Raw genomic sequence first — 20,298 nt, forward strand, 5'->3', positions numbered from 1 at the left:
CCAATCGTAGAGTCAGTATTGCCTCACATGTTTCAACATTTCTACAGAATCCAGACTCATCTTCCCCGAGGTCGGCTTCTACCAGTTTTTCCATTCATCTGTAAAGAATTCTTAGAAATGTTGGAACACATGAGGCAATACTGACCCTAAGACTTATCTTAGAAGAAAGAGTAAGGAAAAGTAAACCTACGTTTCTAGCATTTGTAGACTTAGAGATAGCTTTGGACTGGAATACTCTCTTTCAAATCCTGAAGGTGACAGGGATAAAATACAGGGAGCAAAATGCTATTTACAATTTGTACAGAAACCAGATGGCAGTAATAAGAGTCGAGGGGTATGAAAGGGAAGCAGGGGTTGGGAGTGGAGTGAGACAGGGTTGTAGCCTCTCCCCGATGTTATTCAATCTGTATATTGAGCAAGCAGTAAAGGAAACAAAGAAAAATTCGGACTAGGTATTAAAATCCATGGAGAAGAAACAAAAACTTTGAGGTTCGCCGATGACATTGTAATTCTGTCAGAGACAGCAAAGGACTTAATAGAGCAGTTGAACAGAATGGACAGTGTCTTGAAAGGAGGATATAAGATGAACATCAACAAAAGCAAAACAAGGATAATGGAATGTAGTCGAATTAAATCGGGTGATGCTGAGGGAATTAGATTAGGAAATGAGACACTTAAAGTAGTAAAGGAGTTTTGCTATTTGGGGAGCAAAATAACTGACAATGGTCGAAGTAGAGAGGATATAAAATGTAGACTGGCAATGGCAAGGAAAGCGTTTCCGAAGAAGAGAAATTTAACATCGAGTACTGATTTTAGTGTCAGGAAGTCGTTTCTGAAAGTATTTGTATGGAATGTAGCCATCTATGGAACTGAAACATGGACTATAAATAGTTTAGACAAGAAGAGAATAGAAGCTTTTGAAATGTGGTGCTACAGAAGAATGCTGAAGGTAAGGTGGGTAGATCACGTAACTAATGAGGAGGTATTGAATAGGATTGAGGAGAAGAGGAGTTTGTGGCACAACTTGACTAGAAGAAGGGATCGGTTGGTAGGACATGTTCTGAGGCATCAAGCGATCACCAATTTAGCGCTAGAGGGCAGCGTGGAGGGAAAAAATCGTAGAGGGAGACCAAGAAATGAATACAGTAAGCAGATTCAGAAGGATGTAGGCTGCAGTAGGTACTGGGAGATGAAGCAGCTTGTACAGGATAGAGTAGCAAGGATAGCTGCATCAAATCAGTCTCTGGACTGAAGAAAACAACAACAACAACAACAACAACAACAATAGGCTATATTTTCAGATGTGGTGGTACAGATTAATTCAAATAAAATATTCCATACAATATCTTTTTAATTTATTTCTTACAAAAGTATGGCTGTCAGCCTGCAAGACAGACAAATAGTTCAGATGTCACAAAATGGAAATTAAGTCAGAAGCGAAGTTTCATAAATTCAATCTCTTACTTCAGTGCAAATTCTCATGACTAAACCACATGTAGCCCTTTTGAGCTCTTCTTGGTTTTTGTTTATGATGGCAGCAGTATTAATAGTTTGAGCAATCAATTCATCTCTGTGTTTACCTGTTATTTGTAGACTTTTCCTTTCATACACGCAGTCAAAAATCTGAAGGGGGCAGTTCCAGGGATCTACATGACCAAGAAATATGATCATTTTTGTTTATCTCGTCAATACAATTTGCTGATGAAGTCACTTTCACTTATGAGGGTAGCAACAGCACCCACAACTCACATCGGCAGTAGATGAAAACTCAGATGCCTTTTTGGAGACACATTTTCAAAAAATACTGGATACGTTGTGGCGTAACAATCACGGACATCTTACAGGGGAGCCTTTATCTAGGCTTTCTTGAAAACAAGCTTATTCGAAGAGGCTATAATGATGAGCAAGTTCTAACAGCATGACAGGCACCTACACATCCTATCATCAGGTGGTACATTATCTAAGTGTAATATTCACCAGAAGATTTAATTTTGCCTGTGGCAATTGCCAAAAGGTCAAGTCCACAAACAAAAATAAACAATGAATTTGATCGTTAGGGCTATGGAAAGCCGTGCCCTCATAAAAGTTGTACACCTTATATGGAGTCTTTTATTTGGATTAGTCTGCATTATAACTTCCTAAAATATTTACTTTTCCTCCTGTAACACTTTGTATATGTACTTATAATTTACCAAAATCAATTTTTTCCCTTCTATTTCTTCCTTTGCTGTACATTCAGTTGTATTCTAAATACAAAACCCCATTAACTGATTTTATGGCTTCATTGTTAGTGTGCACAATTTTCTTTTCAGTGTCTCACTTTTACATTATTTATTTATTTATTTTTACTACGATTGATTGTCTTTTATACTTTAACTAGCTCGGTAAGGAAATAAGTATAATTAAGTCTTCCCATTCGACAGGCAATCATCGCAAAGCAGCATATGGAGCGCAGCCCAGCTGTCGAGGCGGATCCAGGCCAGTTGCCCTGGCTCGCATTGCTCGAGATCCCGGATCGAGTGTACTGCACTGGCACCATCGTGTCACCCACGGCCATTCTGTCAGCTGCACTTTGCCTGAATGGTGCCAGAAATCCGGGGCATGGTGAGTTAAAGTACATCCTGTGACTTTGTAATTAAGGACTGTAACTGACACTGTAGTCTGTCATCTGACGTTTAAAGTCAAAAGCTGCGATGAGGTTGCCACGAATTGTGTCTGCAGGCATCCACCGAGGGACACCTCTCTCTTTGTGATAGAAAATCTCTTTAAAATCTATTTCCTACAAAGATTACTTAGAACTGTTTTTGTACGATTATCCCTCTAATCGTAAGAAGCTCTGAGGTTTCCGTCCAAGTGACAGTGTTAAGATAGCGCGAAGTTTCAGCAAACATCGTGCAGTGTTTTTCAAAAGTTTGGGAACACTTTTGTTCCATATGGGAACCATTTGTGAGTCTACAGACGTCAGTGTGATAAGTGAACTCGGGCCACAAGCAGACCAACATATCTTCCCAGACTGTGGCTGTTGCTTGTTCAATTCGCCTTTTCAATCGCACATCACCACCTGAGAGAGGAAGAACTTAAACAAGGTCCTTTATATAACCCCGTAAAAAGAACTCACGAGGAGTAATGTCTAAGGACCTAAGAGACCATTTTAGCTCCCATCGGTCTGCTGCTCCACCGTGACCAAGCGATTGGGTAGCACGGTGTTCAGATATGCCCTTACGTCTTGGTGAAAATATGGGAGTGCATCAACTAACTGAAGGACAAAGTTCTCTGAGTCTGTTTGCAACAATGGCATTAACCAGTTCTGCAACATCTGAATGAAGGACGCCAGTAACAGTATGTTCTCCATAGAAGAAAGGCCCATGAAATTTCTTGCAAGGTACGGCACAATAATCATTCATCTTCAGAGAATCTTGCTCTTGCTCAACAATGTTATGTGGTTTTCTGTTCCACAAATACTACAATTGTGCCTGTTTACTTTCCCATTTATACAAAATGTTGCCCCGTCCAAAAAAGTTATCGAATCCACTAAACAATCGTCTTCGACCAGCAGTGCACAGCAAAACTCGAATCACTTGTCTTTGTTTTGGGATATAACTTTTGCACTAACTGCAAAACATGCCACACAGTCACTGTTGACATTTCTGATTCATTTGGAGTTCTGCATAGAGATTTTGCTGGACTCCTTGTGCATTCACACCTGGCTGACCACTTCTCTTCTTGACACACAAACACCCAGTTTCAATCCCAATTGTAGATTGCCTTTCTGGTTGATGATTTTTTTCTCATACTTCATCCTTTATTTTTGTTAGACACCCGTTGCAGTCTTTGTTTTGTCAAATTCTAGCATGCAGAAAGTCTTCTGAGCTCCAGAAAGCACCATCTTGATTACAATACCTACTAGTGACCATACCTGAAATTGTGTGTTACACCTGCAATGAGAAAAAAAATTTACAAGTTTGCTCTTTCAGTTATGTATATTGTTATTTTGTAATGCTATTTGTTCAGCTGCAATAAATTTTTGAATGTCTTCCCAGACTTTTGAAACACACTTTACTTGTCATCTTCTGGTGAAGTGTTGACATCCTGGATGTCCCAGTATTTTCACTAGTGGTGCACACTCTCCACTTGGCTGTGGGGGACTGGTCCTATGTGGCTGGCAGGCAGAGAGGGTGTGGGAGTGCAGTGGTGGAGGGGCCAGGGACTGCATTCGAATCTCTGTGTGAACATTACGGACATGCCTTGCAAGCTGGACATTGTAGGGTTCCAGTTTGGTTGGTCACGGAACTTCCTGGCAGATTAAAACTGTGCGCCGGACCGTGACTCGAACTTGGGACCTTTGCCTTTCACCGGCAAGTGCTCTATCATCTCATTCTGGAAACATCCCCTAGGCTGTGGCTAAGCCATGTCTCCGCAGTATCCTTTCTTTCAGGAGTGCCAGTTCTGCAAGTTTCGCAGGAGAGCTTCCGTAAAGTTTGGAAGGTAGGAGACGAGATACTGGCAGAAGTAAAGCTGTGAGGACCGGGCGTGAGTCGTGCTTCGGTAGCTCAGATGGTAGAGCACTTGCCCGCGAAAGGCAAAGGTCCCGAGTTCGAGTCTCGGTCGGGCACACAGTTTTAATCTGCCAGGAACGTTTCATATCGGTGCACACTCTGCTGCAGAGTGAAAATCTCATTCTTAGTTGGTCATGATTTATTCACTGAGTATTTAATATTGTCCTTCTGTACCTCTTAGTTACCTGATCATTGCCTCAACTATGGCTACGGAAGGCTTCGTCTCCTTGCTCAATTACGGCTGTAAAGAAACGTAATACTCCACTTTCTGTGCACAATACTAAACAATACCAATATATTCCAAAACGTGCACACAAAAATACGATTTTTCAGGGGTCCTATCTCAGGTTATTTTGGTTACAGAGATAAGTGGCCGAATGTTTTAGATAGACCTTGGGGCCTAGCGACCATTTATGTACCTGTTGGAAGAACAGACATACTGTAGCTATCCTGCAGTACAGCATCAAAATTTGAACATTACACGTCTCGTGCAGCCCAGGCAAACTGGCCAAATTGGTTGGTTCCTTGCATTAGATGTGGTCTAGGATGGACTTCAGGCAGCTTATGAAAGCACCATTTATTCATGGTTCCTGAGAAGACCCAAAAAACCATAATTTTTGGTTACAAAAAGTATTAGTCGTGGGGATGGTCACTTCCACAATTAGATTCATGGCAATATTATGAAAAGTATAGTGCTACTCATGACATAGTGGACATGATGAGTCACACATAGGCACAACAAAAAGATTGTCAGAAGGTGAGCTTTTGGCCAACAGGGCCTTTGTTGAAAATAGACCACACACACACACACACACACACACACACACACACACACACACACACACACACATTCATGCAAACTCTCACACACATGGCAACTGGCCACTGAGACCAGTCTCGAGTGAGTTGTGTTTGCATGAGTGTGTGTGGGTATGTCTATTTTCCATGAAGGCCTTGTTGACCGAAAGCTCACTGTCTGACAGTCTTTTTCTTGTGCCTATCTGCGACTCAGCATCGCTGCTATACCGTGAGTAGCAGCTATCCTTTTTGTAATATTGTTACATTCCATCCTGGATTTTCCTTTGTTATATTTGTGACAGATCATTGACATTTTTACTATATGATCTTCAGATGATTTTCTTGGGGAACTTTAAAACTTTTTTTCAATATAATTATCGATTACCAAGAGCCAGAGTTTGAGTTACTGTACTTACGCAGAATGGACTTACGTAGAAATCACAAAAACAGTGTTTGGGTGATTTTTGCCCTGTGGGCCACATATATGTCAATAATTAACCATAGCAAATGGCTCAAATTTTAACTGTGCATTGTTTAAACATTTATCTAGAAACACCATTTTCCTGTTCTCAAAAATTTGTATCCATTTTCAAGATACACTCAAAAAAACCATTATTTTTGGGTACCAAAAGTAGTAATTGTGGGGATGGCCACTTAACTAATTTCTATTCATGACAAATCGTCAAAAAAATTAAGCCGGGCATTTTCAGTGACTTGGCTATTGGTGAGCAAAGAATCCAGAAAAAATGTTAAGCAAACAGTTCTGAATTAACTTTGTATTATGCATACTTACTCGTTGTTTATATGTGTTAAAGTATATACAGGAGTTGAAGCTTATAAATAAGTTGTCAAAACTGTAGTGACCTAGAGAATTCATTTTATACACTGCTGCAACAAGGAAAAGAATGGAACCAGTAGAAAAATGCTCCTGTCAGAAAACAAAAAAGGTGAATATGTTCTACATTCAAAAGACACTGACAGGAAAGTGGGGAACCAGCTGTCTCAATCCTCATATTGCCTCCCTCACCAAAAATTTTGGTATGTGAACGTATTCACGCATTTTTGTGCTGAAAGGGAGTAGCAGAGGGAAGGTGATGGTGGGGGAGAAAGAGAGAGGAGACGCTGGCAGTGGAACAAGGAAACTGGCAGTGGAAGAGGGTGAGAGATGGATGAAGACAATAGCAATTGGAAACAAAGAGAGGTGAAATATTGGTCAGTGAGACAGTGGCAGTAAATGAGAAAGAGTGGTGGATGGAGATAAAAGCAGTGAGAACGAAAGAGAGAGGAGACAGTGAAAATGAAAAATACAGATGAGCGGAGACAGTACGTAGGCTTGAGGTCTGGACCCTCCCAGTTTTAACATGTTGATATAGGGGAGGAAGCATTTTTGACCAAAATTTTAAACATGTGTATAGGCAAAATAGTAAGTTGTACCTCCCCCAGAATTTTTGAGCTGCCAAGGTATGGTGGAGACAGTGGCAGTGGGAAAAACAAAAGAATCGATGTAAGTGAGAGGCGACGGTGGGAGAGACACACACATCTATAGACACCAACAGTGTGAGGGATATGCTGAGCATGAAGGGTTAACAACAAAAAGAGACTGGGTAAAAAGATTTAGAATGTTTATGTTACGAGTGTGAATATTTTTGCTTGCCAAAATTTTTGGTGAGGGAGGTGGAATGAGGATTGAGGCAGCTGGTTCTCTGCTTTTCTGTCAGTGTTTGTAAGAGGAACATATTAACATTTTTTTGTGCTCTGGCAAGAATATTTTTGCACTGGTAGTACAATGTATGTATACAATTCATATATAGTCCATCATATACATGATAAACTAGATAATGTCAAACATCTGTCAAATCAATGTTTTGTAAATAAAAACACATTCTCTTGCTGCACTGTACTTTGTTCTCCCGGACGCGGTTCACCTTTTTTCACTTTAAGGCATCTTCAGTGGGACATATAATAATAGGAATGGCACACTTTTGTTTTGATATATTACTCGTAGATTATAAAACAGTCCACTTCTCGCTTTTTATGGAAATAAGTGATTACTTACACAATTCTTCGCATTTGTAATGGCCTCTTCATTTTCTCTCCTCTAGTCACCTGCTGGACATTGCACTATCTCTCGGTTTACAAAACATAAGCATGTCTTTATATTTTGAACATTTTTATTCTGATTTTGAGTTCACTGTGTATCTCATCCTGTGTGGTTTGTTTACATACACATTGCCAACCTAACAAAACATAAACTGAAATGTCTGTTCATTTCTCTTATGTTTATCTCTCTCTCTCTCTCTCGTGTGTGGGCGGGGGGGGGGGGGGGGGGGGGGGGGGCGTGTGTGTGTGCGCACCAAGCCAGGTATTTCCATGTGGTCTATACCAGAAATAGAAAAGACTTCAACTGAACGTTCATGAACCATACAATACATTAAATCCAACACCATATGGAAATTAAATGATCTTGTACATAAATACATCAATGTAATGATTACAAACAGTTCACCCAATGCTCAAAAAGCAAGGCATGCTGCTCAGAACATGTGTTTAAAATTTGAAATAAAATCCCTATACGCTACAAAATAAGAGCTAAATTAAGAGTTATAGGTGGCACACAGTGGGAGTGTGAATCTGCCCTGAGGTATACCGAGATGTTCGCACAGTTACCATAACGCTGTGCCCTGGATAGTGCAGTGGTTACCACACCTGTCTTGTAAGCAGGAGAACCCGGGTTCAAATCCCGGTCCGGTACATATTTTTGCTCATCGCTGCTGATTCTGCTTAATGTCCCACTGCAGCTGACAGCAGTGATCCCATTCCCATTTATATAAGACACATTTGCAGCTTACAAATACCATTTATAAACTAGCGGCTTGCTCCCATCTGGTCAACAAGGTACAAAGTCAAGTAAAAACTGCTATATTAAGAATGCAACAGTTCATAGAAGAAAGATTAGTCAACTCAAAACTCCAATCACAACACAATATCTCTACACACAATCAACAAAAACACACACACACAAATTCTACCCAAGATCAGTTAACCTTGCAGACACAAATAAACAGTAAATAAAGACAGAGAAAGGATTAAAATACAATGTAAAGTCAGAAATAGATGAAGATTATATAGAAAATCTAATTATAAGAGCATAAAGTATATTGACAAGGGGAGGTGGGGGTAATTTTCAAGAATGGTTGCGTATCGAAGTTGCGGGGTCCAAACGATTCGTATCGAACGTGCAATCCTAAATCGATCATGCGACTCAGGTGGCAGGTGTTATGATCAATTATTTGTGATTGTCATTTTTGTCTGCTTTCCGTCGTTCCCTTAGTTGCTCTAAAGTACATACCCCTGCGAATTACTTGTGATTTTCTAGGAAAACCCAGACGATTTATGTCGGTAGAGAGTGGTATGTCTGGTGTTTTTTATGTATGTTTATTCGGCGGATTCTCTCACATAGAAAAATCTAATTCCATGCTTATCCAGCATAGAAAATTGTTTGACTTTTGTCACAAATATGGAGTACTACCAGATGAGGAAATGAGGGACTGTGTAGACTGTGGTGGTAAAACTTTGTTAGAAGAGTTTCGATGCTGACATACCGTTACAATATCATTGCGGAAAATGGAGTGGTAGGAAGAACACATGGTCCGACTCTTCCACATTATCCATCCAGACCAGCGTAATTCTTCTATCTTGCTGGATTCAAGGCTACACCTTGCAAGCGACAGCATCAGAAACTGACTTATCTGCTAATACCGTGTGCGACTATTTCGGATTTTGCAAGGAAGTGTGTTATGTGGTAGTGACAAACAGTGTACCAGTTGGTGGACCGCGTAGAGTTGTTGAAGTGGACAAATCTCACATAGCAAGAAGAAAGAACCAGAAAGGACAACCTCCAAAGAGTGAAATCTATCATATTTGGGTATTTGGTGGAATAGAACAAGAGTCCTGGAAGTGTTGTTGTCAGAGTATTACCCAGAGACAAGGTCACTTTAGTGCGTCCAATTATGTACTTAATACTGCCTGGTAGTAAAGTCATTACAGACGGGTTTCAGTCCTACAAGACACTCAAAGCAGAAGGATTTGACCAAGAGTTCGTCAGCAGCTCTGTAGAGTTCATGTCTTTGGATGACCCTAGTGTGCACACACAAAACATCGAGCGGCTATGGAAATCTGTGAAATTTTCCATTAAAAGAGAAGGGCGTCCAGGATAGAGAGATGAACTTTACTTGTTTCAGTACCACTGTTTCCACAACTTGTGTTTGCAGGAAGAAGTTAACGCATGTGAAGCTCTACCCATATTCTTGCACGATATTGGCAGAGTTTACCCAGACTATGGCAAAACGGGAATTGTTCCTATAGCTTACACATCACATGGACTTTCACATGATGACAACACCAACGACAAGTAAGGTAAGTCATCTCCTTTGTAATTAGAAGTATTTTTGTAACACCCTTCTTCTGTCATTGCTACAGTGACCACCGTATACATACTCATAACGCCCGCTACCAGAGTTGCAGGATCAATTTAGGATCGCTTGTTCGATATGTCATCGTTTGGACCTCGTGACTTCAATAGGCAATAATACTTGGAAATTACCGAGATGGGAGAGAAAACAATGGTGTCAACAGTGGATTAACTGGAGAAATAGTAAAAAATAAATCCATAATATAATAACCAGTATGAAAACACGGCAACACACACAGAATCTATGACACTCAAAAAACTTAGAAAAATCTTCAAAATCAAAACGTCGTCATTTGACAAGCAGACAAGGGGAACACAGGTGTACTTATAGACAAAGTACAAGACATTGAAAAAACACAATAGTTCATCTCACAAAATGGCATCACAAAATTAAAATCAGACCCAACAAACAGATCCCAGATAACTGAAAGCCCACTGCTCCTCTTCTCCAAAGCCAACTCAAGATCCACAAACTGAATCTTCCAGTAATATCAGTACTGGATTTTAGAAAATCCCCCACTTACAAGCTTGCAGGATACACATTAAAATTACTGTCTGAAAATTTAAAAGTACAAGAAGACAGAACCATTAAAAACACTACACTACAACAAATAAAAAATATAAAAATGGCAGACACAGCACCACTCCCCCCATTTGATACAGAAAACGTGTATTCCAGCAAATCAGTACCAGAAACAGTAGAAATCGTAGATAAGAACCTGAAAACATGTAGTCAACTCCCTGATGAACAGATTAAGGAGATACATAAATAAAGCTTCTAACAGAACAAAATTCTTTGAGTGTGTGCTTCAGTTTTATTAGGTCTGTCCACATTCGTTCCTTTTAATGTGTGTCGCTGATGACCTCGATGTTGAGCGCTCATAAGCCCCAACACACACACACACACACACACACACACACAGAACAAAATTAATACTTCCAGTTCAGTAATGAATTTTATTTACATGAAGATAGATTACCAATGGGGTCCCAATTGTCAGGGGCCTTAGCAAATGTTTTTATAAACTACATTGAACAGATCATTTTCACAAAAATAGTAGCAAACGAATATAACATACTACACACATCAAAAAAAGTTTTGCATCTTCCCGGCACGCAGAATTCCTGAAGATAGACGTTGTTGTTGCGGTCTTCAGTCCTGAGACTGGTTTGATGCAGCTCTCCATGCTACTCTATCTGTGCAAGCTTCATCTCCCAGTACCTACTGCAGCCTACATCCTTCTGAATCTGCTTAGTGTATTCATCTCTTGGTCTCCCTCTACGATTTTTACCATCCATGCCTCCCTCCAATGCTAAATTGGTGATCCCTTGATGCCTCAGAACATGTCCTACTAACCGGTCCCTTCTTCTAGTCAGGTTGTGCCACAAACTTCTCTTCTCCCCAATCCTATTCAATACTTCCTCATTAGTTATGTGATCTACCCACCTTATCTTCAGCATAGTAGCACCACATTTCGAAAGCTTCTATTCGCTTCTTGTCCAAACTAGTTATTGTCCATGTTTCACTTCCATACATCGCTACGCTCCATACAAATACTTTCAGAAACGACTTCCTGACACTTAAATATATACTTGATGTTAACAAATTTCTCTTCTTCAGAAACTCTTTCCTTGCCATTGCCAGTCTACATTTTATATCCTCTCGACTTCGACCATCATCAGTTATTTTGCTCCCCCCAAATAGCAAAACTCCTTTACTACTTTAAGTGTCTCATTTTCTAATCTAATTCCTTCAGCATCTCAGATAGACGTTGACTGTAGATACTATATCACAGACACAGTCCCGTCCCTTTGACTGTTCAGAGATGTCACTAAACCCACCCAAATATATAAACAACCATGCAGGAGCAGTGCCTATTAGATGGAGGGGGTCTGACAACCAATCAGTTCCAGTCTTTCCACCAGGAAGAAGGTACACAGTTCTTGTTGCCTGTACTTCAACCATGCCTTGACGGTCAATACCGCACTTCGTTCACGTCCGCATTGTTACTTTGTGCTACGAAGGGCTCTCAACAAGGGAAGTGTACAGGCGTCTCAGAGTGAACCAAAGCGATGTTGTTCAGACATGGAGGAGAGACAGGAACTGTCGATGACATGCCTCGCTCAGGCCGCTCGAGGACTACTACTGCAGTGGATGACCGCTACCTACGGATTATGCTTCGGAGGAACCCTGACAGCAATGCCACCATGTTGAATAATGCTTTTCGTGCAGCCACAGGACGTTGTGTTACAATTCAAACTGTGCGCAATAGGCTGCATGATGCGCAACTTCACTCCCGACATCCATGGCGAGGTCCATCTTCGCAACCACAACACCGTGCAGCTAGATACAGACGGGCCCAACTTGCCGGATGGACCACTCAGGATTGGCATCACATTCTCTTCACCGATGAGCGTCACATATGCCTTCAACCAGACAATCGCCAGAGAGGTGTTTGGAGGCAACCTGGTCAAGCTGAACACCTCAGACACACTGTGCAGTGAGTGCAGCTAGGTGGAGCTTCACTGCTGTTTTAGGGTGGCATTATGTGGGGCCAATGTATGCCGCTGGTGGTCGTGGAAAGTGCCGTAACAGCTGTGCAATACATGAATGCCATCCTCCAATCGGTAGTGCAACCATATTGGCAGCATATTGGCAAGGCATTTGCCTTCATGGGCGACAATTGGCACCCCCATAGTCCACATCTTGTGAACAACTTCCTTCAGGATAATGACATCGCTCGACTACAGTGGCCAGCATGTTGTCCAGACATTAACCCTATCTATCGAACATGCCTGGGATACATTGGAAAGGGTTGTTTATGGACGACGTGACCCTCCAACCACTCTGAGGAATGTACACCGGAGTGGGACAATCTGGACCAACAGTGCCTTGATGAACTTGTGAACCATATGACACGAAGAATACAGGCATGCATCAGTGCTAGAGAATGTGCTACTGGGTATTACAGGTACCGTTGTGTACAGCAATCTTGACCACCACATCTGAAGGTCGCGCTGTATGGTGGTACAACATGCAATGTGTGGTTTTCATGAGCAATAAAAAGGGCTGAAATGATGTTCATGATGATCTCTATTCCAATTTTCTGTACAGGTTCCGGAACTCTCAGAACTGAGGAGATGCAAAACTTTTTTTGATGTGTGTATATATTGATTCAAATTGAAAAATTGCATACTGACATCAACACGATACATAAAAATAATAATATTTAAATGGAAAGAGAACAGAATAACCAAATTAGCTTTCTGGATATAACAATCAAAATGAAAAACAGTAAATTTACTGTAAATTCACAGCAACTGACATTACCAACCCCTAATCCTTGAATCACCCACAACTAACAAAAGGAAGCAGCACTTTGACACATACTCCGTAGACTCAATACAGCCTCACCCAATGAAGAAAACTACCGAAAAGAACTGGACATAATAATCCAGATAGCCCAATATGTTGGGTACAATAGTAACAGTCACAAAACTAAACAACAAAATTAAAAGTAAAATAAAGCAGAAAATGCAAAACCATTGACACCATCACAACAGAACCAAACATAAACTCTCAGTACCATAACAACTACACAGAATAGTCAGGAAAATATAAGAGGAAATAGAAGATGGCATACAATAACATGCAAACAAAAAGTCACATAAAATCACCGATTTTTTCAAAACACAGGTAATAAACATGGCATACACAACAGATAATTCTATCCAAAAATAAACTACAAAACTGATATAAAACAGATATAAAAGAAAGCAGGTATATATCTTATTACAGTGTAACACTTGTGATAGCAGATACGTAGGACAAACAGGCAGAACATTTTATGTCGCCACATACAGGAAATCAAAGCAGCAAAAAAAAAAAAACCTGTTGCATGATCAAGTACATATACAAAACAACTCATTGTTTACACTAATAGATAAAATAACAGAGTAACACTGCAACAGAGGACTTTTATCATAATAATAACAATAATACCATCCAATGCTCTTTTCCACTCTTTTGTCCATCAATCCCACAAAACGTTTAAACCAAAACTCAAATCAACTGAACACAAAAACTTTCAACCATTCTCTGACGGCTATTACATTTGTATCCAAAATTCTACAGCCTTTTTTATTTATTTATTTTCTTTTAAGAAGAAGAAAAATCCTTGCATTATCTCTCTCTCTCCAAATTTTTAAAGAGCATTTTGTAAGTGTTGCTGAGAAAGCAGGACACAATGGCTCCTTAGAAGAAGCATTAAAAATACTGAAAGGTCATTTCCCAAACTCCATAGAGCAGATAGCTTATAGCCCTTATGGCAGTACAGGAAGTAAGAATCGCCATTATTTCTTTAAAAGCAAAAAATTCAACTGGTGTTGAAAACATCTCTAGCAAATTACTAAAAGCCTACTGCAATGAGTTCAGTGAAGTCCTAGCTCATATGTTCAATGCCTCTCTCAAACAAGGTATCTTCCCTGAAAGGATGAAATATGATATTGTAAAGCCCCTCTACAAATGAGGCAATGCTTCAAATGTTACAAACTATCAGCCTGTCTCTCTTTTGACTACATTTTCTAAAGTTCTCAAAAAGCTAATATATGCCAGAATAGTCAGTCACCTAGAAAAACATGCAATGATTAGTAAAAACCAGTTTGTATTCAGAGGAGGTATCTCCACAACCTAAGCAATATTTTTGTTTATGAATAATGCTTTGGAATGCCTCAACAAAAAGACATTGCCTGTGGGCATATTTTGTGATCTGAGATTTTTACCATCCGATATTACATGCGCTCGATGTATTAAAGTACTGAGAACACCAGTTGTTTGTGCTGGGAGATGGCAGCTTGACGCCTGGAGATACAGATCTGTGTGAGTCGGTTTGTAGATTATCTCCCCACTGGACAAACAATTACTAGAGAATACTATGCTAACCTCCTGGACAAATTGCAACAAAAGATATGTGGAAAAGGCCAGGTATAGCAAGGAAGAAAGTTATCTTCCATCAAAACAATGCGCGCCCACATACATGTGCTGTCCCTGTGGCAAAATTACACCAACTAAGGTATGAATTGTTGCCACACCTGCCTTATTCAGTTGGTATGGCTCCTTTAACCTTCCGTCTCTTACCGAAACTGAAAATTTTTCACGGTTGATGAAGATTCACTTCAAACAAAGAATTGATAGCCGAAGTTAACTATTTTGCAGGCCTGGAGGAAACTCATTTTTGAGATGGGATCAAGGCACTGAAATATTGTCGGACCAAGTGCATTAATCTATAAGGAGACTACATTGAAAAATAAAAAAGTTTCGGTGATGTAAATTTTTTTTTTTTTTTTTCATTCTGAGAACTTTTCGAACCACCCTCGTAACTTATCAGTAGAAAAATGTTGCTGTTGCAGCACAAAAAGACAAAATATGTTTCTCCTAAGACTCCGATAGAAAAGTGAGGAACCAGGTGCCTCATTCTGCTTTCCTCACCAAGAATTTTGGCTTGCAAACATTTGTGCTCTTTCAACATTGTAAATCATTTTACCCACTCTCTCTGTAGTTGAGCCTACGTATTCAGCATCTTCTCACTGCTACTGTCTATGTATGTCTCTCCCTCTGTCTCCTTTTTCTCCATTGATTTACAGTGTATCCCAGTGCCACTGTGTCCTCTCAATCACACTGTCTCCTTTTGTCCTTTCCCGCTGCCACTGCTTCCACCATGTCTTGGCAGCTCAAAAATTCCAGGGATCCCACTTAATTCTTTCGCCTACACTCGGGGCCCTAAATTTTCAGTCCAATATTTGCCCTCCCTTATACCTAACATGTTAAATTTTGCCAGAATGGAATGGTCCAGACCACACAAGCATATTTAGTCTCCACTCACCTCTACTTTTCATTTCCACTTCCTCCTCTCTCTTTTGCTCCCACTGCTTCTGTCTCCATGTTTTGCTGTCACTGTCTCTCACTGACCACCATCACCACCTCCTCATTTAGCTCTCACTGCTATTGTCTTAATCCGTTTCTCTTTCTCTTTCGCTGCCACTTTCTCTCTGCTATCATCACTGTCTCCTCTTTCTCTCTCTCCCTGTCTCTCTGCTACACTCTTTCAGTACAAAAACACACAAATAAGTTTGCATGACAAAATTTTTGTTGAGGAAGGTAGAATGAGGATTGAAGCAGCCAGTTCACCACTTTTCTATCAGTGACTTTTTAAAGTGGAACATATTCGACATTTTTGTGCTCTAACAGGAGCATTTTTCCTCTAGTTCCCTTCTTAACATGGTACAGCAGGGTCTGCTGCTTATATAAAACAAATTCTACAGGCCAGTAAAGTTTTGACAGTTTGTTTGTATACTTTGACACATACAAACAAAAAATAAGTATGCTTAATATAAAGTTAACACAAAACTGTTTGCTTTATATGTTTCTAATGCTTTGCTCGTGAGTTACAATTCATCCAGAATGCCCAGCTTATAATCTGTGTCTCTAAAGAGTAAAAATGTCACTAGATGTATTTTATTGAGTTTGCAGTCTTTCTAGCTTTAAATAAATTTTGACAGTCATTTTATGAGCTTTTCAAGAGTGTTAAGACACTTTAGCCTATGTTTTCTCACTGTAGTAATACTTTAGGTATATTTGTATGAGCATGAAGTGCCTGTTATTCGGGGACAGCGCATCATAGAGTTTTATTGGTGAACAGATGCTGCCTAAAAATGTAGTTTGGTGGCCATAGAACCCTTGTGATGATCCCTAGTAGAACCCTTGCCATGTGTTCAAGTCAGTTAAAACTACAGTTACACGTCACACTGGATATTATATTCCTAAACATGGTAACTTTGGACGTCTGGATCTCGGTAACGGATAATGCTATCAGAAAAAGTTTCGAGGTTCACTGAGATCATTATCTTAAGAATATGTGGTAAAAAATTTTACAATTTGCCGTGAACAGATATTATAGACTTGGCTGTAGCTGCAATTGGTACTTTTCGTAGTCAAATGTCATGGCTTTGAGTTTTCTCACTAACCACACATGGACAAATAGTTGTTTGAAAGCCACCTAAGATCCATCCTAGACCACACCTAATGCAAAAGAAGCAACCAATTTGCTCATTTTGCTTGGTCTGCAGGAAGTGTGTAATGTTCAAAATTTAAAACTGTACCGTAGGATTGTTATAGTAGACATGTTCTTCCAATAGGTACGCAAATGGTCGCTAGGTCAAGGGCTATTCAAAATACTTGACCTATAATCTCTGATCAGTAGAACCTAAGATGACTCCCTGAAAAAACTGCATTTTCATGTATGACTTTTTCAAATGTGTTGGTGCTGTCCACACGTGTGACTTTTTGATGTACTGAATAGCATACGCGCAGTTTTGCTTGTATTTAATAACAGTCTTTTATTGTACAATGCAAAAATTAATGGAATCAGTTAATTCATCCCTCATTATTTAAATCAACAGATTTTGAAACAGGTTTGTGTCATCTGCAAACAGTACAAGTAAGGCTTTAGGTAAATTCAGAGGCAGATCATTGATAAACAGAAGAGGAAAAGAAGGGACTTCAGAGCTGAGCCTTGATGTACACCAGACCAAATCACAGTTTCGAGGGACTGAACTTTATCAGCATCTTTACTAGAAATTTTGAGCACCTCCGTCATATTTGTGGGAAGACTGAAACTGATTCTGGGTACCTGTAATACGAAATGGCTCCTGTTTTGTAGTGGACATGGGTGATTGACTCAAAAAACTTCGTAAGATCAGTGAACAGACCAGAAAGATGATATTTATTATTAAAAGTCCTAAGGATTTGCTCAATAAATGGAAAAAGTGCTTTTCTGAGGGATTTGTTTTTGCGAAACCCAAGCTGGCACTTTGCGAGCAAGGTATTTTTATCAGAGACTGCTGTTACATGGTTGTACATCTTTTTTCCAATATTTTTGACATGCCAGAGAGACTGCAGATAGGTCTATAATTATAACATTTTGTTTCTCCTGTTTTGTACATTGGGAAAACTGCTAATATGGGTCCTTCAGAAACTGATGCAGCAAAATTACTTTGCATGTGAGAACAGACCTCAAATGTGCTGTTTGTTATGCTGTTGAGTACCCTAAATCCAGCATCATTGCCATTACTATCAGTGACATTTCCTCTACAGTCAGGAGCCCTCTCAAAAGTTCATTTGTGGATGACTTTTCAACCTTCTACTCTTCGTCTGATCTTCCAATAATGACAAGGCAGCTAGAGCTGACCCTTAGGAGGCTGGAAACCTGGGCCAAGACAACTGGTTTTCAGTTCTCACGACTGTGTGTCAATTTTAACTGTGCTCGTCGAAGTTTTAACTGAGCACTGAGCACAGTGGAGGACAGTATTCTACATTTTCCGGAAAATGTGCACTTTTTGGGTTTATTATTTGACTCAAAATTAACTTGGCTCCCACACCTGAAAGACCTACAAAACGAGGGCTCCCAGTCGTCGAATATTTTGGAATGCCATAGCAAAAAAGCATAGGGAGCTGACAGATCCCACTTCCTGCAGCTTCATTGGTCATTTGCTCGATCATGTTTAGATTGTGGCAGCTTGGTCTATGGATCGGCCCATATTTCCTACCTCAAGATGTTAGATGTTGTCCCATGAGGGCATTCAGATATTGACTGGAGCCTTTCGGAACGGCCTGTGTGCAGAGGCTGGTGAACCACCACTCCGGAACCAGCGACTTACGGTTAAAGTTTTAAAGTTCTGTGCCATGTCAAATGTTTTTACAAAGATTTTAGGGAGAGGATCTTAATTTGCTCACTGTGTGACAAGCTCGCCCATATTTTATGTAAGTGGCCAACCAATGACAATTTACTGTGGCATTCTTGTTGCTACGTTTTCCCTTTCCTTACGTTCTACTTTGTTATGTCGCATTTTCCTTCTTTTCCTGCTTTCTTTGCCTGTGTGTTTCAGTTTTATTAGGTCTGTCCACATTCGTTCCCTTTAATGTGTGTCAGGGCGCTGATGACCTCGACGTTGAGCACCCATAAGCCCCAACACACACACACACACACGCACACACACACACACACACACACACACACACACACACACACACACACTCCTTTTGGGTCAACAGACACTAAAAAGATCAGTGTCACCTTAATCTTTGTCATTTGGTGCAGTGGTCCAAACCAACTTCGAATGGCTGTTCAGAAATCGACCCCATGCAACCAAGCCATTTGGGATATGTGCTATTTGACTGTCTCAAGGATCTGGATCTATCAGACTCCTGAATACACAGCCAGGGATGGAACGTGTTGCCACCTTGGTGTCTTCAGAGGCCCAAAGTGATTTTAAGCTTGATGTGGTAAAGAAAACTTGTACTCCAGATTACATTTTTAAATGATTAATGGAAAATCTCATATAAAGATGTGAAACAAATACTAACAACGAGATAGACAGGCTGGCCAGTACTTACCTCAGCTCAGTACAGCCGACAGACACACAAAACAGAACAGAAAATTTACATTCCTAGCTTTCGGAACTTTGTTCCTTCATCAGGGAGGAGAGAGGGGGAAAAAAGAGAAGAAGGGAAAGTGGATTCAGTTACAACCCAGGTTATGAAGCAACAGGGAAAGGTAAACGGGGAGGGTAGTAAGGATGGAGGCATGGTCGTCAGAGGGAAGCCAAAGATATTCTGCTGTAAGTAATGTGCCAGCTTCAAACCAAAGAGGATGCATACAGAAGTAAAGAGGTATATAGTATAAAGATAAACACAACTCTGTAGGAAGAAAAGATGCGTGAATGGCTAAAGAGGAGAGGGGAAAAAAGAGAAGACAGAAGAGTAAATGGGAGTGAGGTTGGTTAACGTAGGTTCAGTCCAGGGGGATGGCGGGATGAAAGGATGTGTTGGAGTGCAAGTTCCCATCTCCGCAGTTCTGAGGGACTGGTGTTGGGTGGGAGAAGCCAAATGGCACGTACTGTGTAGCAGGTTCCTAGGTCCCTCGAATTATGCTGGAGGGCATGCTCTGCTACTGGGTACTGGACATGTCCTAGGCGGACAGTTCGTCTGTGCCTGTTCGTGTACTCAGCCAGTTTAGTTGTCATCATACCAATGTAAAAGGCTGTGCAGTGCAGCTGATAAATGACGTGTTGTTTCACATGTGACCCTGCCTTGAATTGTGTATGTTTTACCAGTAGTGGGGCTGGAGTAGGTGGTTGTGGGGGAATGCGTGTGGCAGGTTTTGCAGCGGGGTCGGTTACAGGGGTGGGAACTGCTGGGTAGACAAGGTGGTCTGCGAAAATTGTAGGGTTTGACAAGGATGTTACCGAGGTTAGGTGTGCATGAAAGGCAACTCTGGGTGGTGTGGGGAGAATATTGTCAAGGGATGATCTCATTTCAAGGCTTGACTTGAGAAAGTCATATCCCTGGCAGAGTAATTTGTTGACGTATTTGAGGCCAGGATAATATTGGGTGACGAGGGGGATGCTTCTGTGTGG

At 40.5% G+C, this 20,298-nt stretch overlaps 1 protein-coding gene and 1 non-coding gene across 2 annotated transcripts in view; both read left to right on the forward strand.

Annotated features, from left to right (window-relative positions):
* Nucleotides 1-20,298, forward strand: part of LOC124719624 (coagulation factor IX-like) — a 111,669-nt gene that overhangs the window by 13,576 nt on the left and 77,795 nt on the right. Inside the window, exon 2 of the mRNA XM_047244841.1 lies at nucleotides 2,424-2,604. Within this exon, the coding sequence (XP_047100797.1) occupies nucleotides 2,424-2,604 (181 nt within the window). The remainder of the gene's footprint in view (nucleotides 1-2,423; nucleotides 2,605-20,298) is intronic.
* On the forward strand, nucleotides 8,032-8,106 carry Trnat-ugu. Its single transcript has one exon. It is a non-coding gene; the product is annotated as a tRNA-Thr (tRNA).

The sequence above is a fragment of the Schistocerca piceifrons genome, chromosome 11 (assembly GCF_021461385.2).
Source record: "Schistocerca piceifrons isolate TAMUIC-IGC-003096 chromosome 11, iqSchPice1.1, whole genome shotgun sequence".
Classification (NCBI taxonomy): domain Eukaryota; kingdom Metazoa; phylum Arthropoda; class Insecta; order Orthoptera; family Acrididae; genus Schistocerca; species Schistocerca piceifrons.